The 14,412-nt window shown below is 42.6% G+C and overlaps 2 protein-coding genes across 2 annotated transcripts in view; one reads left to right on the top strand and one right to left on the bottom strand.

Moving 5' to 3' along the window:
• Positions 1–5,063, top strand: part of LOC100079085 (hepatocyte nuclear factor 4-beta-like) — a 73,660-nt gene extending 68,597 nt beyond the window's left edge. The window contains exon 10 of the mRNA XM_007671653.3: positions 1,353–5,063. Coding sequence (XP_007669843.1) covers positions 1,353–1,489 — 137 coding nt within the window. The 3' untranslated portion in view covers positions 1,490–5,063. The remainder of the gene's footprint in view (positions 1–1,352) is intronic.
• Positions 5,064–11,077: 6,014 nt separating this feature from the next.
• Positions 11,078–14,412, bottom strand: part of ZDHHC7 (zinc finger DHHC-type palmitoyltransferase 7) — a 51,250-nt gene continuing 47,915 nt past the window's right edge. The window contains exon 8 of the mRNA XM_029075211.2: positions 11,078–13,704. Coding sequence (XP_028931044.1) covers positions 13,528–13,704 — 177 coding nt within the window. The 3' untranslated portion in view covers positions 11,078–13,527. The remainder of the gene's footprint in view (positions 13,705–14,412) is intronic.

Raw genomic sequence — 14,412 nt, 5'->3', positions numbered from 1 at the left:
GTTGGAGTTGGGGGTGGCACAGACAGTTCAACAAGCAAATGTCTCTCATGAAAGTGAGGGAATATGCCTACGATTAGATGCAATGCCTAATTAGTGACATTCCATGATTCAGTCCCAACGAAATCGCCCCTGAAAGAACCCTACCTTGAAGAGGTAACCGATGTTTAATGAAGGCAGGCCAGGGAAGGGAGAGGAGTACAACAGCCTGTTCTTACCCAAGGTTTGAGAGTTTGGATTTTACTTGGGAGAAATGACTTAACAGCCATTTCTTTGTTTTGAAGATTGGAACTCTGAAACCATGCTAGCATAAGAGCACAAAAACCTTCGTTAAGCTTAGGCAACAGTTTCCCAGGGTGTCACTGGATGGCAAAATGGATTCTGAAGACCAAGGCTCTGCATAGAAATCCATCCTTCCCCACCCATTCAGGGGGCTGGCTGATGAGGGGAAGAATTTTTTTGAGCAAATGTCTGGCTTTCCTAGCCCTACAGGCTGACAGAATTCAGGACAAGTGACAGAGAGTGGGGCCAGGGCAGGCCCTGGGGACCTCTGGGTTTGGAGCAACTGAGGAAGATGAAGCTTGACCTCTGGGTTCATATTTCCCAGTCCAAAGCAATGGAAAATCAGGGCTGTTCTGGGGTCTTCTGAGAATTGGGCCAGATCCAAACAAACCTCTGGCAGTGGGAGAGGATGATCGAGTGACTCTGCCCCAGCATCTCCCCAGGGCTGATTTCTTCTCAAAGTCATTCCCTCACAGGGCTAAAGTAATTTCTTTGCTCGATTTATATGTTTCGTTCTAGAAACGTGGGTGGGCACTTGCCTGTGTCGTTGTGGGCGGGGAATGTGTCAGTTTGTTACATTGTACTCTTCCAAATTCTTAGTACAGTGCTCTGCACACAGTAAGCACTCAATAAATATGACTGAATGAACAATAATGCCATTTTACAAACTTAATTAGTGATGTTTACTGAGTGTAGAGCACTGTACTAAGCACTTGAGAGAATACAGTAGAGTCAGTAGCCAGGATCCTTGACCTCAAGGAACTTATGGAAAGGGAGCACCTTCCCTTTGAATGTTTTCCTGTAAGTAAGGAGAAGAATCCTTAGCTCCTTGGGATGGGTTCAAACAAACCATAATTGACTCACAACTCAGTGGGCTAAGGAATGTTTAAGAATCAAGGGTCTCCCAGTTCTAAACCTGGATGTGCCCATTGCTGAGCCTCTGACCTAGGGGTGCGGTCCTTCTTAGCTCACTGTCCCAACTCCCTCACAAAGGTAATAAAAGGAAATTGCTGAAAATGGTTCCATTTGCACTCTCTGATCCCAAGCTTTTTTCTTTTCCTCCCAACTTCCAGTATCTCCAGACACACCCCTTTCCTCTCCTTCTACCAGCCCCGGAAGCGAAGATTACAAGCTGGGGCCAGCCACGGTACCCGAGGCCCCGCTTCAGATGCTGCCTCAGGCCATTGTTCCCAAACAGGAGATTTTATAAAGCACAAGCGAAGGACACAAGCCACCCAGAAAGCCGACCGTGAGACTTTCCCATTCCTTTTGCAGTGACGCATTAATGGCCCCTGCCCTTATCTGCCCCAGATCTGGGGGAAATGAGCCTGGAATACCGGGCATTTCACTGATGCTATCTTCAGCTTTCTTGTCCTGGGTTTCCAGCAGGCTTGGGATCGCTTCATTGACTCTCTAGTGCTTCCACTGGTCTTGAGAGCACAAGATGGCTAACTTTTAGAGAAGTTTTAGAAGAGTAAAGTGCTTTCTACAGCTCTCACCTATTGCTACATGATCGCGACAACGACCCTCGAAATGGCAGTGTCAAAAAAACCTCAGGTACTTCTAACGAAGGACACTCCCATTGCCTGTTCTAGTAGGGTCTATTTGTAGATACGACCTGTCTGAAACCAAAGGCTCAACTCTCCTCCACAGCGCCTTGCGTCTGGATCACAAAGCTCTCCTGTCTCACGCATGGTGCAACACGCAGTACTTAGTACTGTGATTTATGAATATCCAAACTTACTGAATGATGATTCAGAGGAGCCATACTTAAATTTAGATAAATATATGATATGGAATGGCAGTGTCTTCAAAGGTTTGAACTTTTTGCTCTGTTATTTTTTTAAAAAAGCAAATTCTTCCTCTGGTCTTCAGTCAATATGTGTGGAAGTGGGGGCAGGGGAAAGGAGTTAGTACCAAAGGATCGCTATTCTGTTCAACCTTTTTTTTGGAAAGAAAATGACATTAGACTTATATGGTGTTTCTGAACTTTTTCAGTTACTTCTTTTTAATCCAAGGAAACACACACATACATATATTTTCATTGATGAAAGCACTCTCAAATGCCTAAGTAGAAGGCATACTAATCACAAACCAGAAGCCAAACAACAAATGTCATTTATTGGAAATGACAGAAGTACTCGGTGGTGGCTATTTTGTGACACAGAGACCTACGGAGTCTAACATAGCAAACATCGATCTCAAGTAGCTCTATTCACAGAAGTCCCATTTATTTCCAGCCACACATCTTTGGGTTTTAGCAACTCACTTCTGCCTCTCTATAAAAGGGACAGGTCACAAACAATATAATTGGAGATGCATTATGAATAGTTTCTATAATATGAGAGCACGCTTACCTGTTTGGTTCAACGTAAACCAGTGTTGATCCTTTCCAAAATGCTTTTTGGCTGGTCAGCTGAAAAAAAAAAAAAAAACAAGAAATGAACTGCATGCAAGCACCCTTACCAGCCACAAAAATACTTTAAAGGAGTCACTCATCTTTTAATTGTCATATGCTCACTAAACAGTTAATGGCTTTATATTTAGCAAATATATACCCGAGGTCAGGTTTTTCTGTTGTGGAGGTTTGTTAGAGGCTAATAAGACACACCCTGACTGGTCACAAAGAGTTACCTGACTCTTTAAGGATTACGAGTTGTCTTCAAGTCCAGTTGAAAGAAAAGGTGAAAAGAAGAGTTTACTGGAAAATTGAATTTGGTTCTTTAAAATGGCTGTGGAATGAACATTTACAATGTTTTTACTTAAGGAATCACAACTTCTCTGTGCCTCAGTTTCCTCACCTGTAAAATGGGGAAATAAATAACTGTTCTCCATCCCCATAAGACTGTAAGCGTCATGCCGGGCAGGAACTGTCTGACCCGAACATCTTGTATTTACCTCCACCCTTAGTTCAGTGCTTGGCACAAAGTAAACCCTTACATACCACAATTATTATTTAATTAAGTGGCCTTAAGAAGAACAACATTCAGGTGTGTAAGAACTGCAGATTTTGCTGCTTCTCCTATTTCAAGTTTTCCCAGCCTGAAGTGGGCCCCCCAGATACCTCAACCAGCACCTCCCACCTCAAGTGCTTGGGGGCTGGGAGCTAAAGGGACAAGAGAGAAAGGATAGAAAATCAAGACGCCCTGGCTAGAATCCAGGGCATCATGCAGCACTCTCGGCACTGGTGTCCCCTCTCCCAGGCCTCCCCGCCTTGAGAAGGGTGTGAATAATCAGTTGGAATCTCCTTGGCCAACAGAGGAGCTCAACATACAAGCAAAGATCCCCTGACAAAACAATGCAAATCTCGAGGCCTCATAGCCCGCCTGATTGCTCCCTTTCTTTCTCTCTTTCTCTGATGCTGCTTGACCGGCTGTTGAGGGTGGTGAAAAATTGACTCCCCCATAGGAAAGAAATTCAACATTCTTGCACCAAATTACAAGATAGGCTTCTCATGACTATATACACACACAAGTGGCCCACATTAGCCTGTGGACGTTACTTTATCCATATCCTATAATGAGTAGAAGTTAGAAAAAGCTAAAACAACTTTGGAAGTACTCTTATAGAAGAAGAGAAAAAAATTGCTTCATAATTAGCTTCCTATAAAAATGCATCAGATATGATTTTATTTTTAAAAAGTTGACTAGCACTACATGAATGGAAACATTAACCAATTAGGAATTTAAAGTGTGGTAAGTATAAAGCTATGAACTGTGCTTTACTCTGAACAACTTCACAAGTGCAGTATTACTGACAAGTGAATTTAATGAACAAGCGATGATTCCATTCTCCTGTATCTGTGAATCAAGGTAAATACACACAATCTCAAGTTTCTTTAATATTTATTCCCCAGATAAGTCAGCTTTCCAAGTTAGCCTTCATGAGCAAACTTCTTCAAAATCAATTTTTCTGATGCATAAATTGCAAATGTCAAACCCTAGATCTTTAGCTTAGCTGAGTCAAAACAGAATCAGATAGCAAAATTGGACGAAAAATGCAATGTATAGCTTGCTATACTAAGGAAGGCACTGTAGACCGGTAACAGTATTTACTTGCATCCTAAAAAAAAAATCTTAGTGGGTTGGCATTACAGAATACCATTTATTTTGGGGGTAATCACTTTGTTTTAACCAAAATGCCTATATTTGTAATTTGGCCATTACTCAGTTTCATTGTTTAAAATTAAGAACTATGGAAGAATGGCCATGTTTTATATAACAAATACCTTTGTTCAGGGAACTCAGAAGAATCTCTCAGGCTTCCTGTCACCTTGGAAGGTGATTTCACAGTCAGAGATAGGAATGGGGCAGGAACCTAGTGGAGCAGGGCAGGAATGGAGGCAAGGGGGAGGGAAACCTATTACCTCTACTGTGGCTGGAGAAAGCCAGTACCAGGATCTTCCTGCCAAGATTATTCAAGTTGTTGGTGGCAGATCAGAAAAACAAGCCAGAGTTACCAAGTCCCATTTCTGCTCTCCTTCTCCCACATAACTTATTCAAAGTGAATTTACCAGAGTCAAAAATCAAAATTTGAGCGATGTAAAAGGTTAAAATGAATGGCATGCAAAACATTCCATTTTGATTACTACTTTTTGTAAACAGTTTTGCGCGGTTTCTCCTAAAATTCAATGCCGTCTCCATTGTTTCTTTTTATGTACTTTCAAGTACAGCCCGATGTATTTGTAAATACCCGTAAACAGAAGTGCTGTAAGTATCATTACTTAACAAGTGCCCTTTTCAGATTTCTGGATTTCTTTTTTTAAAATAAATGTGCAAGACCCATTTGGTGATGATTTTGTTTCAATCAGATGTCGGAACAATTTTGGGCAGAAAAACAGAGTTGCCTTGCCTCTTAAGGTTTGATTTAGGCTTCACACTCAAGAGTTATGGCAGACGCCCCTGTTGTCTTTTGCTATGTGGCATTTTAACTGGGCCAAATGGCAACACACTAAATGGAAATTGGCTTTACTGATGACTCTGAAGTCCTGAATCTTCCACTGTCATTCTAGCAGTTACTATAGAGACATACCACGATATCAAGCACTGCAACTCACGACCAGGTTTTCTAAGGCTCTTTTGATGTCCAATTTTCTTTGGATTTCCACCACTCCACTACATATGCCAAGTTTTCAGCCTGGGTTGGATCTGAAATTTCAGCTCTGACTACCCTATTTGAAATGGAGGAGAAAAACAATGCATCAGAGGCCAGCTCAGAGGTCAGCTCACGCTACCCCACTAATGGCGACATCATTACCCTCCCAATGGTTATTCTGAAATTGGGGGAGTATAGGAAGTCGAGGCTACTGCTTAGGGTGGCCATTCGTCCGATTATATATCGGACAGTTTGGTTTTCAGCTGGCCTGCCCTCATCCGTTAGTGATACAACATGGGATGTCTTCAGGGCTGCGATTTTCATTTTAAGTTCTCATCTTCCCAGTGCCTCAGCTCCTGTAGCCGAGTTCCATGGCTCAGAGTTGTCTCCTGGGAAGCTGGGGACTCGGGAGGGGTAGGCGAAAACTCTGGAGAAAGTTTTGGGACTTGGGGGAGGTCAGTTGTCCCATAGAAACGCTTTAGGTGAGGGAAGTCTCAAAATACATGAAGCTGCATTCCCTCTGTCAGGTGTGTGACATCATGTGCATTACATGTCCAACACCTGCATGGGTCATCAGTGGCTACCCTACTCCTGCCCCCGTCCTGAGGTTCCCATTGTCAGGAGAAGGAAGTGTAGAAAGAGCACGGGCTTTGGAGTCAGAGGTCATGGGTTCGAATCCTGACTCGGCCACTTGTCAGCTGTGTGACTTTGGGCAAGTCACTTAACTTCTCGCTGCCTCAGTTACCTCATCTGTAAAATGGGGATTAAGACTGTGAGCCCCAAGTGGGACAACCTGATTCCCCTGTCTACCCCAGCGCTTAGAACAGTGCTCAGCACATAGTAAGCGCTTAACAAATACCAACATTATTATCATTATTATTATTATTAGAGTGGATCTGTTCCAGCACTGAGTACAGTGCCTGACACATAGTAAGCACTTTGACTGAAAGCTTATTATGATCCGGGAATGTGTCTGCTAATTCTGTTTTATTGTACTCTCCCAAGCGCTCAGTAGGGTGCCCTGAACATAGGAAGTGCTCAATAAATACAATTAACAAATACTATTTTAAAAAAATGGGGGGGGTGAAAGGACAGGTCCAAGTACTGGCCAAGACATTGGTGAAAGCAAAGTCCAACGGGGTAAGTTATCTAAGTGTTAGCACCCTTACACATCCACAGACATTAACCCGTTTTTCTTCCATCAGCTTGGCAAAGCTCATTTTGGCAGCCTGGGCACTCACTGAAATGAATATGCTAAGATATGCTGATCAAGAAGCTTTATGCATCTCCTAAATCCTATATTTCTCTGGTTCAAGGAACTCACCATGTCTACAGTGCTCAGGTACCTGAAATAACGAGCTCTATTGTAAAGGGCATTGGGTCTTTACAGTTTGCCAGATCCATATACAAAAGATACAGCAGTTTTCTCCCTTGGTGGAGACAGGAGGCAGGTCGAGGAGGAGTATATTTGTGTTTGAGCCAGACTTAATTAATTTAAGATCGTATAATTGCCAGGCATGATAACTGGACGTTGGCTAGGGAACACATTACTTACACACATATCCATTAACGCTTCTATCCCCAATTGAACTGTACGTTTTTTGTGGATAGGGAACATGTCTACCAACTCATACTTCCCCAAGTACTTAGTACAGTGCTCTGCAGGCAGTAAGTGCTCAATAAATATGATTGATGGAATTGAAATAGGAGCAACCAACAGGCCAATAGTAGTGGATCACCTTGCCGTTCAAATCCCGATCAATGTTAAATACTCAAAACTGCACACCTCGCTCTGCTCAGAAGAATACTCAATCAAACTTCTGGAGCATTTATGTGTTTTAACTCTTCCTCTGCACATCCCGGTGTAAGATGCCGGTGGCAAAAATATGGCAGCTAGAGTTAGTTTCCAGAGTGTTGACCTCATGACAAATCACAAGTAGAGTCAAGCCCTCTCTACTCAAAGGTCATTTTATTCAAGGGAAGCGGCATGGCTCAGTGGAAAGAGCATGGGCTTGGGAGTCAGAGGTCACGGGTTCGAATCCCAACTCTGCCACTTGTCAGCTGTGTGACTGTGGGCAAGTCACTTCTCTGTGCCTCAGTTCCCTCATCTGTAAAATGGGGATGAAGACTGTGAGCCCCACGTGGGACAACCTGATTATCCTGTATCTACCCCAGTGCTTAGAAAAGTGCTCTGCACATAGTAAGCGCTCAACAAATACCAACATCATCATTCTGTACACAAGATGCCACGACAAAGTTTCCAACCTTCAGGGACAGCTGGGGGTAAAGGGTAACTATTTCCCCTCTTTACATAAGCTCACTGACAACTGTCAATAAATGCTCTTCACATAGATGCAATGCTCCACTAAATCACCTGCTCTGTAAATCCCAACCCTTATCATCTCCTAATGATAATAATTTCAATAAACTCCTTTTAGGTGGGAAATGAGTCTACTAACTCTGTTATTTGGTATTCTCCCAAGCACTTTGTACAGGGCTCTACACACAGAAAGAACCCAATAAATATTATTGATTGATATTTGTAAAGTGCCATAAGCCAACTATTGTTCTAGGCACTGGGATAGATGCAATTCAATCACATCAGTCAGATGAGAAGAAGCATGGCATAGTGGACAGAGGATTGGCCTAGGAGTCAGAAGGTCTCGGGTTCTAATCTCAGCTCTGCCACTTGTCTGCTGTGTGACCTTGGGCAAGTCACTTCACTTCCCTGTGCCTCAGTTACTTCATCTGTAAAATTGGGATTGAGACTGGGAGCCCCACGTAGGACAGGGACTGTTTCCACCCTGATTTGCTAGTATCCACCCCAGCACTTAGTACAGAGCCTGGCACATAGTAAGTGCTTAACAAATACCATAGTTTTTATTATTATTATTATTATCTAAAACCCAACACAGTTTCTGTCTCACTTGGGGTTCAGTCTAAGGGAGAGAAAGGGTAATTAATTCCCATTCCCATTTGAAATACAGTGAAGTTAAGTGACTTACCCAAGGTCACACAGCAGACAAGTTGTAGAGCCAGGATTGGAAAACAGGTCACATGACTCCTAGTCTTGTGTTATTTCCACTGTTTTTTCCAGAGTACTCAGGAGGCATCAGGAGAGAGCAGAGTGGGTTATAACCGCATGGCGATGGCCCTGGAGTCTTTGAAATTCCTCCAAAACAGCAGTAGAAAAGCCAAATAGGGAAGTTGACTGCTACCAGCCACTCTACTCTATAATGATGCCTTTCCATTCCATTTTACTGAAACAGAACCTAGAAGATGGAAAGTCTATTTTTATCTTTCAAAATTTCAATCCTATTATCCCACTTACAAAGCCAAATCACATTAAAACCCAGAGATTTGGATTGCCCCCCAACTCAATTACTTGGCATGAGTACCTCATATGGATTCTCAGAGTATCAAGCAAGAGTGCAGTTTTGTTATATGAAACGAGGTTGCAAAGCAAATTGGTTGTGAAATGGAGATGAGAAATGGCTCCACAAGGAAAGCAGGAATAGAGGGGGAAGAAAACAAAGCTAATTTTCATAATCTGCCTCCTGTTGCACTCTTCTCCCACCACCAAGCCCTGATTTTGCATGTCACCCTGTTCAATTCAAGAGACGGAGAAGAGATATTTCTTTCACAAAAGGCCCTAACACAGTTCCACAGACACTGCCAGTTCTCCTCCCAGAAAGGAACATGGGAAGCAACATAGTAAATCAGCAGCAGTGTGTATTCGAGGCACGTGAGATGCCATGAATGACCAGCAACCAGCCGGGGGTCACTGGTGTCCCTCACAGACACACAGGCTGCTGCTTTAGGATCCTCCTGCATGTGCACTTATCCAGATGCAGCCTGTCTGAGAAATACAGCTCCTAGCACTGCCTTAAACTAGCTTAAAAGCACACATAAATGCATGACCGACAGCCTGATCTGAAAGGAGGACTCCAAATTTACAGCTGGGGACTGGGAGAACCAGAGTCTAGTCAGAGCCCGGCTTCCAGAGCACGGTGGAAAGTTTGGTTGCCATTGGGGCTGGGTGGGGGGAGATCCCCAGTCAAAGATGACACCCTGGACCAGCAACAGTAATGTCATGGAAGCTTGAAAGAAGCATGGCACGGGGATAGAGCACGGACTTTGTTGCCAGAAGGTCATGGGTTCTAATCCCAGCTCCATTTGTCTACTGTGTGATCTTGGGTGAGTCACTTCACTTCTCTGTGTCTGTTACCTCATCTGTAAAATGGGGATTGAGACTGGGAGCCCCACATGGGACAGGGACTGTGTCCAACGTGATTTGCTTGTATCCACCCCAGCATTTAGAACAGTGCTTGGCACATAGTAAGCACTTAAATACCGTAATTATTATTATTACTATTTGCGGCTGGAGCAAAAGTCATATATCCAAACATTAGGCGATCGAGAAGCCAATCCACTGAGTTTATATCGCCACCCATCATCAGTAGTATTTAAGCGCTGTGTGCAGAGCTCTGCACTAAGCACTTGGGAGAGTACAGTACAGCAGGGCTGGTAGAAACAGTCCCCACTCATAGTGAGCTGGCAGTCTAAAGGGGGAGACATATTACTATAATAATATTTAATATATAATTGATAGAATGTTTAATCGGGGACTACCTCTTGGAGGAGGCATGACCTTAACTTCTCTGCATTTCAATCTCATCTTTGCACTTCAATCTGAACCTTGGACACCTGATATTCTCCAAACCTACAGCACTATGTATATATCTTTAAATTATATATTTATTTACTCTTATTAATGCCCATCTCCTCCTCTAGAGCATAAACTCATTCTGGGCAGGAAACTTGTCTGCTTATTTTGTACTGTCCCAAGAGCTTAGTACAGCGTTCTGCACATAGTAAGTGCTCAATAAATATAATTGACTTCAATCTTTTTTATTGAGCGCTGTGTGCACTACGCTACGCTAAGCACTACGCTAAGCACTTGCGAGAGTACAACAGTAGACATTCCCTGCCCACAATGAGCTTAATCTAGAGAAGCTTCTTAACCAAGAAGCTTTGGATCACTGAACCTAATTGGATGTGTGCCTGCCTGAGATAGCTGAACTCAATTTGTGCAGTTGTACAAATGTTCAATTACCTAAAGAAAGTTTCGAATTAGCCCCTGTATAACAGCCCTCGAGGCATGGTTAACTCGGCCCCTCAACAAGTGGAAAGTTAAACATGTACCTACTCCCTTTAAATTGCCCTGCTTGTAAAATCAGGCACAGACACCAGCCTCACATGTCACTTAACATCCACAAGAATCAAAATTGAAGATACACTGTTTGGGATGCCTCAATCAGTCCAACAGGCCCATATTTCTCCCCACTGCCCCCAAACTCTTAAGCACTTGTATCTAAATGCATAATCAACTGAACAGTCAATTATTTACTCTGATGACTATCTGTAAGCATTTTTAGGTCTGTCTCTCCCTTTAGCAGATGGGACAGTTTAACAGAAAGAAGCATAAGACACATACCCTGTCCACGGTGAGCTTACACTCCTACTAGTACAGTCCACAAAGGCTTATATCGCCACCAATCACTACCTCCCAAGGTTCCACAGTAGTTTGTTTACGAGAGTGCCAGTGTGTTTTTGAAGTGAAAAGGAAGGAGTCGAGGAAGCGTGGTGGGTCCACCGGTGAGCTTCAATTTCACTTCCCATCACGTAATAACCCACTCAGTGAGTGCTGTCAATTAATTATTTTATTTTATATAAAAAATTACAATATAACAAGGGGTTGAAAAGCCAAGTAAACTTCGATTTCACACACACTTGCTAGGTCTCACAGGATTTAACCGCTTTGAATTTCTCAATTTTTGACACACAGAATATACATATTAAAAGCCTCAGGGCAAAGCTCAGAACATGTTTTCACTCTCAAGGGAAGCTGTGCAACTGAAGATGCACAATTATTTTGGAACTCACTCGTATCACCTAGGTTACATACAATATACATTTTTGTTCACCTGTGATGCATTGAACGGGCCCACCGATTCCCTACTACTATATACATTTTTGCAAATATTTAATACAGATTCAGAAGTACTGTACAGAGTTTTGTTCATTTGGCGATTGTGTATAGTGATCTCTTAGTTAATTCACATCTCCAGTGGTACAGGCCCTGATGAGGGGAGGGTGGAGATATTCTTTAACAGACTTTTTCCACAGATAAACAGTTTATGCCCGGGGGGAAACACACATTATTTTAGCCCATGAGGTAAGCTGATGAAATGCCCTAGAACATGTTAAAGACTAGGGGGTAGGCAAAAGATGGTTCCCCACTCCAAAATGGACCACCAGAGGACTAAATCTTTCCCGAGGGCTGACATTGGGCAAGACACTTCTACCCATGTTGGCTTGTTGCTGGTTCCGGCCCTAGGGAGCAATCTCCATGTCCCCAAGGCCAGTGACAAGTCATGCTCCCTAACTAATTATAGCTGTCAGGAAGGAGCCACCATGAATTAAAGTGGCTGCTCTTCTAGAGCTCGACCTTCTTCCACAATCCCCCTGACCATGCTCTTCACCATCAACTGGCCCCCAGCCACTTACAAAATGTGGTAAGTGATCCTTGGACCAAATTACTACCCACACGCTCATAACCTGGCTATTGAAGCTACTGGCCAAGTAAACATAAACTGAAAATGTTTTAAGGCAAACCTGAAATGAGGGAGCCGTTTACTTTTCAGGTTTCGGTTTAAACTCTGAATCACGATTCCCGTTTCTCATTCATCCCATGGGTAAAAGGAACAAATGTGATGACACCAGAAGGAATTCTAGTTCTACCATACCTAATGACCTATTTCAGTTAAGTTTATCCCTAGAATGGCAACATACATGCTTTCCCCCTTAACATTTGCACCAAAGCTACTAAAGGTAGCTTATTCTACAGTACTCATTTCCTTAAAATCACCTTGCTGCTGGCTGATGAAATTGAAATTTCCCTTCAGCGTGGTGTGTTTTTCTTCTCAAATGTGAAGTCGCACAAAAAATTGGGCCAAAACAAGGTTTCTCTCTGCCCTCTCACTGAGAGTGCTGCTAGTTCATTATGACACTGGCTGAAAAATCAGTTCCAGACTCTGTGCTCAAGGTCCACATTTGTTTAAAAAAAAAAAAATAATAAAAGGGCAAAATAGGACCAGAAAGGAGTGATTATGCTTGGGACTGGGTTACTCTCCAATCTGCAATACATTCATAATTAACCCCCCAGGAGGATACAATCATAGTGCTGCCCTCCTCCCTGAAAGTAGGTTTTTAAAAATGTTTTTGTTGCCATACACAGTTATTAAATGCCATATCATTGGGAAAAATCTACTCCCAAAAGAGGGAATAAAAGGAGAAAGGCAGGCTGCTCGCTCAATCAATGATATCTCTTGAGCGTTTACTGTGAGCAGGGCGCTGTACTAAGCCCTCAGGAAAGTTGGTAGGCATGACACTTGCCCATAAGGAGCTTACATTCTACAGGGGGAAAGAGAGAGTAAAATAAATAAATTGCTTTGAGGGGCAAGACAACGCTCTCTCCTGGGGAACTGTACAGGGAGGGGAGAATGGATTAGAGAATTGTACCTGACTTGTCTGGGCTGCTCAGTGCACTAAACTTTTGCACCTTCAGTGCAAGAAACGATCCTGGGCCAATGTCCCTGTCTTGTTAAGCCAAGCAGAAATGCAGTCAATAAATGATCTGAGGTGATAACTCCCTGAAGCTATAAGTTCAAGACCTCTCTTTCACCTGTTTCCCCCTACATTAGTATTTGTCTTCATGATTGACAACTATAGTTCAGTACATAGTATCTTAATAAAATAGCATATGTAATACCCTAAACAACATTTTATCAAATGAAAAGGATTTAACAAAAATCATAATTAGTCTCACAGTAGGATAATGACATTTGGCTTCTTTAGCGTGGCCGTACACTTCCCATTGGTGGTTGTGCTGAAAATCCATTACAGCATCCAGTTTACATTTGGGAAAGTTGATGATCTCCGTGACTAAAAATGTATAAAACTCTGCTTGCTACAAGCAACGGTTTGTATTAGTTTCAGTTCCGACAGGTCACAGATTATATGTTGACAGCCTTTCAGACCCCAAATAAATATTTTATGGTAAATTTGCAAGTTCCAGCATGGGAAGAGATCTCAAACAGAAAACTCTGGTCCCCCTTTCTTTGCTCTAAGGAGAAGCCTCCTGATTCGAAATCCAGCAAAAGGATTTATCCATAGGAGTGATGGCTGGCCCCCAAAAACAGATTTCATGCCTTCCCATCGTAGTCTCCGTTCCCACGTTGGCTTTTCACTTTTGAGTCTTTCAATCTCCTGCATACAAAGTGAGCGATAAATGATGGAATTACTATGTGGTGGCAGCCAGATTATCCAAATGCACAAAATCAGGAAATTATCAATGAAAGGAAATCACATACTACCAATCAGAAAAGAAATTAAGTTAAACACCCAAATATTTTGAGGAAAATAACAGTTATTCATCAGCCATGCCACCGTGTTGTATAAGTAACATTCAACCAGTTTAGATCATTTCACCTGAGGGTCATCACACACTTAATTTTGTTAAAAAGTACTGGGAGATACAAAATGGTTACCAGTGACTTGACATACACCAAATGGCAGTCTTTAATTACTTTAGTCTTTAATCACAGTCTCTCATCAAAACAACTTCTACCATTTGCCTTTTATGTTATTTCTCCCATTCAATTATAATCAAATGGTATCTCAAGCATCTACGATTCATTGGCAGATCTTCCTAACAGAGTGGCATGCGGGGAAATTTCAACCTCTATAGAACGGCCCATAAATTTGTCGACTTACATCTACTTGTCTCCCCCTGTGAAGGTGTAGGTTCCTTGAGGGAAGGGATAGCTTCTTATTGGCTCCCCAAGCAACTCATTCAGCGCTTCACACAATGCAGGAGCTCCCATATTGTTCATGATGTGGATCACAGACCAGGATGGGAAAATGCTCCCAGCATGTTACGCTAATGATGGCATTGGTTAAGTGCTTACTGGGTGC

This window comes from Ornithorhynchus anatinus, chromosome 11 (genome assembly GCF_004115215.2).
Source record: "Ornithorhynchus anatinus isolate Pmale09 chromosome 11, mOrnAna1.pri.v4, whole genome shotgun sequence".
NCBI lineage: Eukaryota > Metazoa > Chordata > Mammalia > Monotremata > Ornithorhynchidae > Ornithorhynchus > Ornithorhynchus anatinus.
This window is presented reverse-complemented; position numbering and strand designations above follow the sequence as displayed.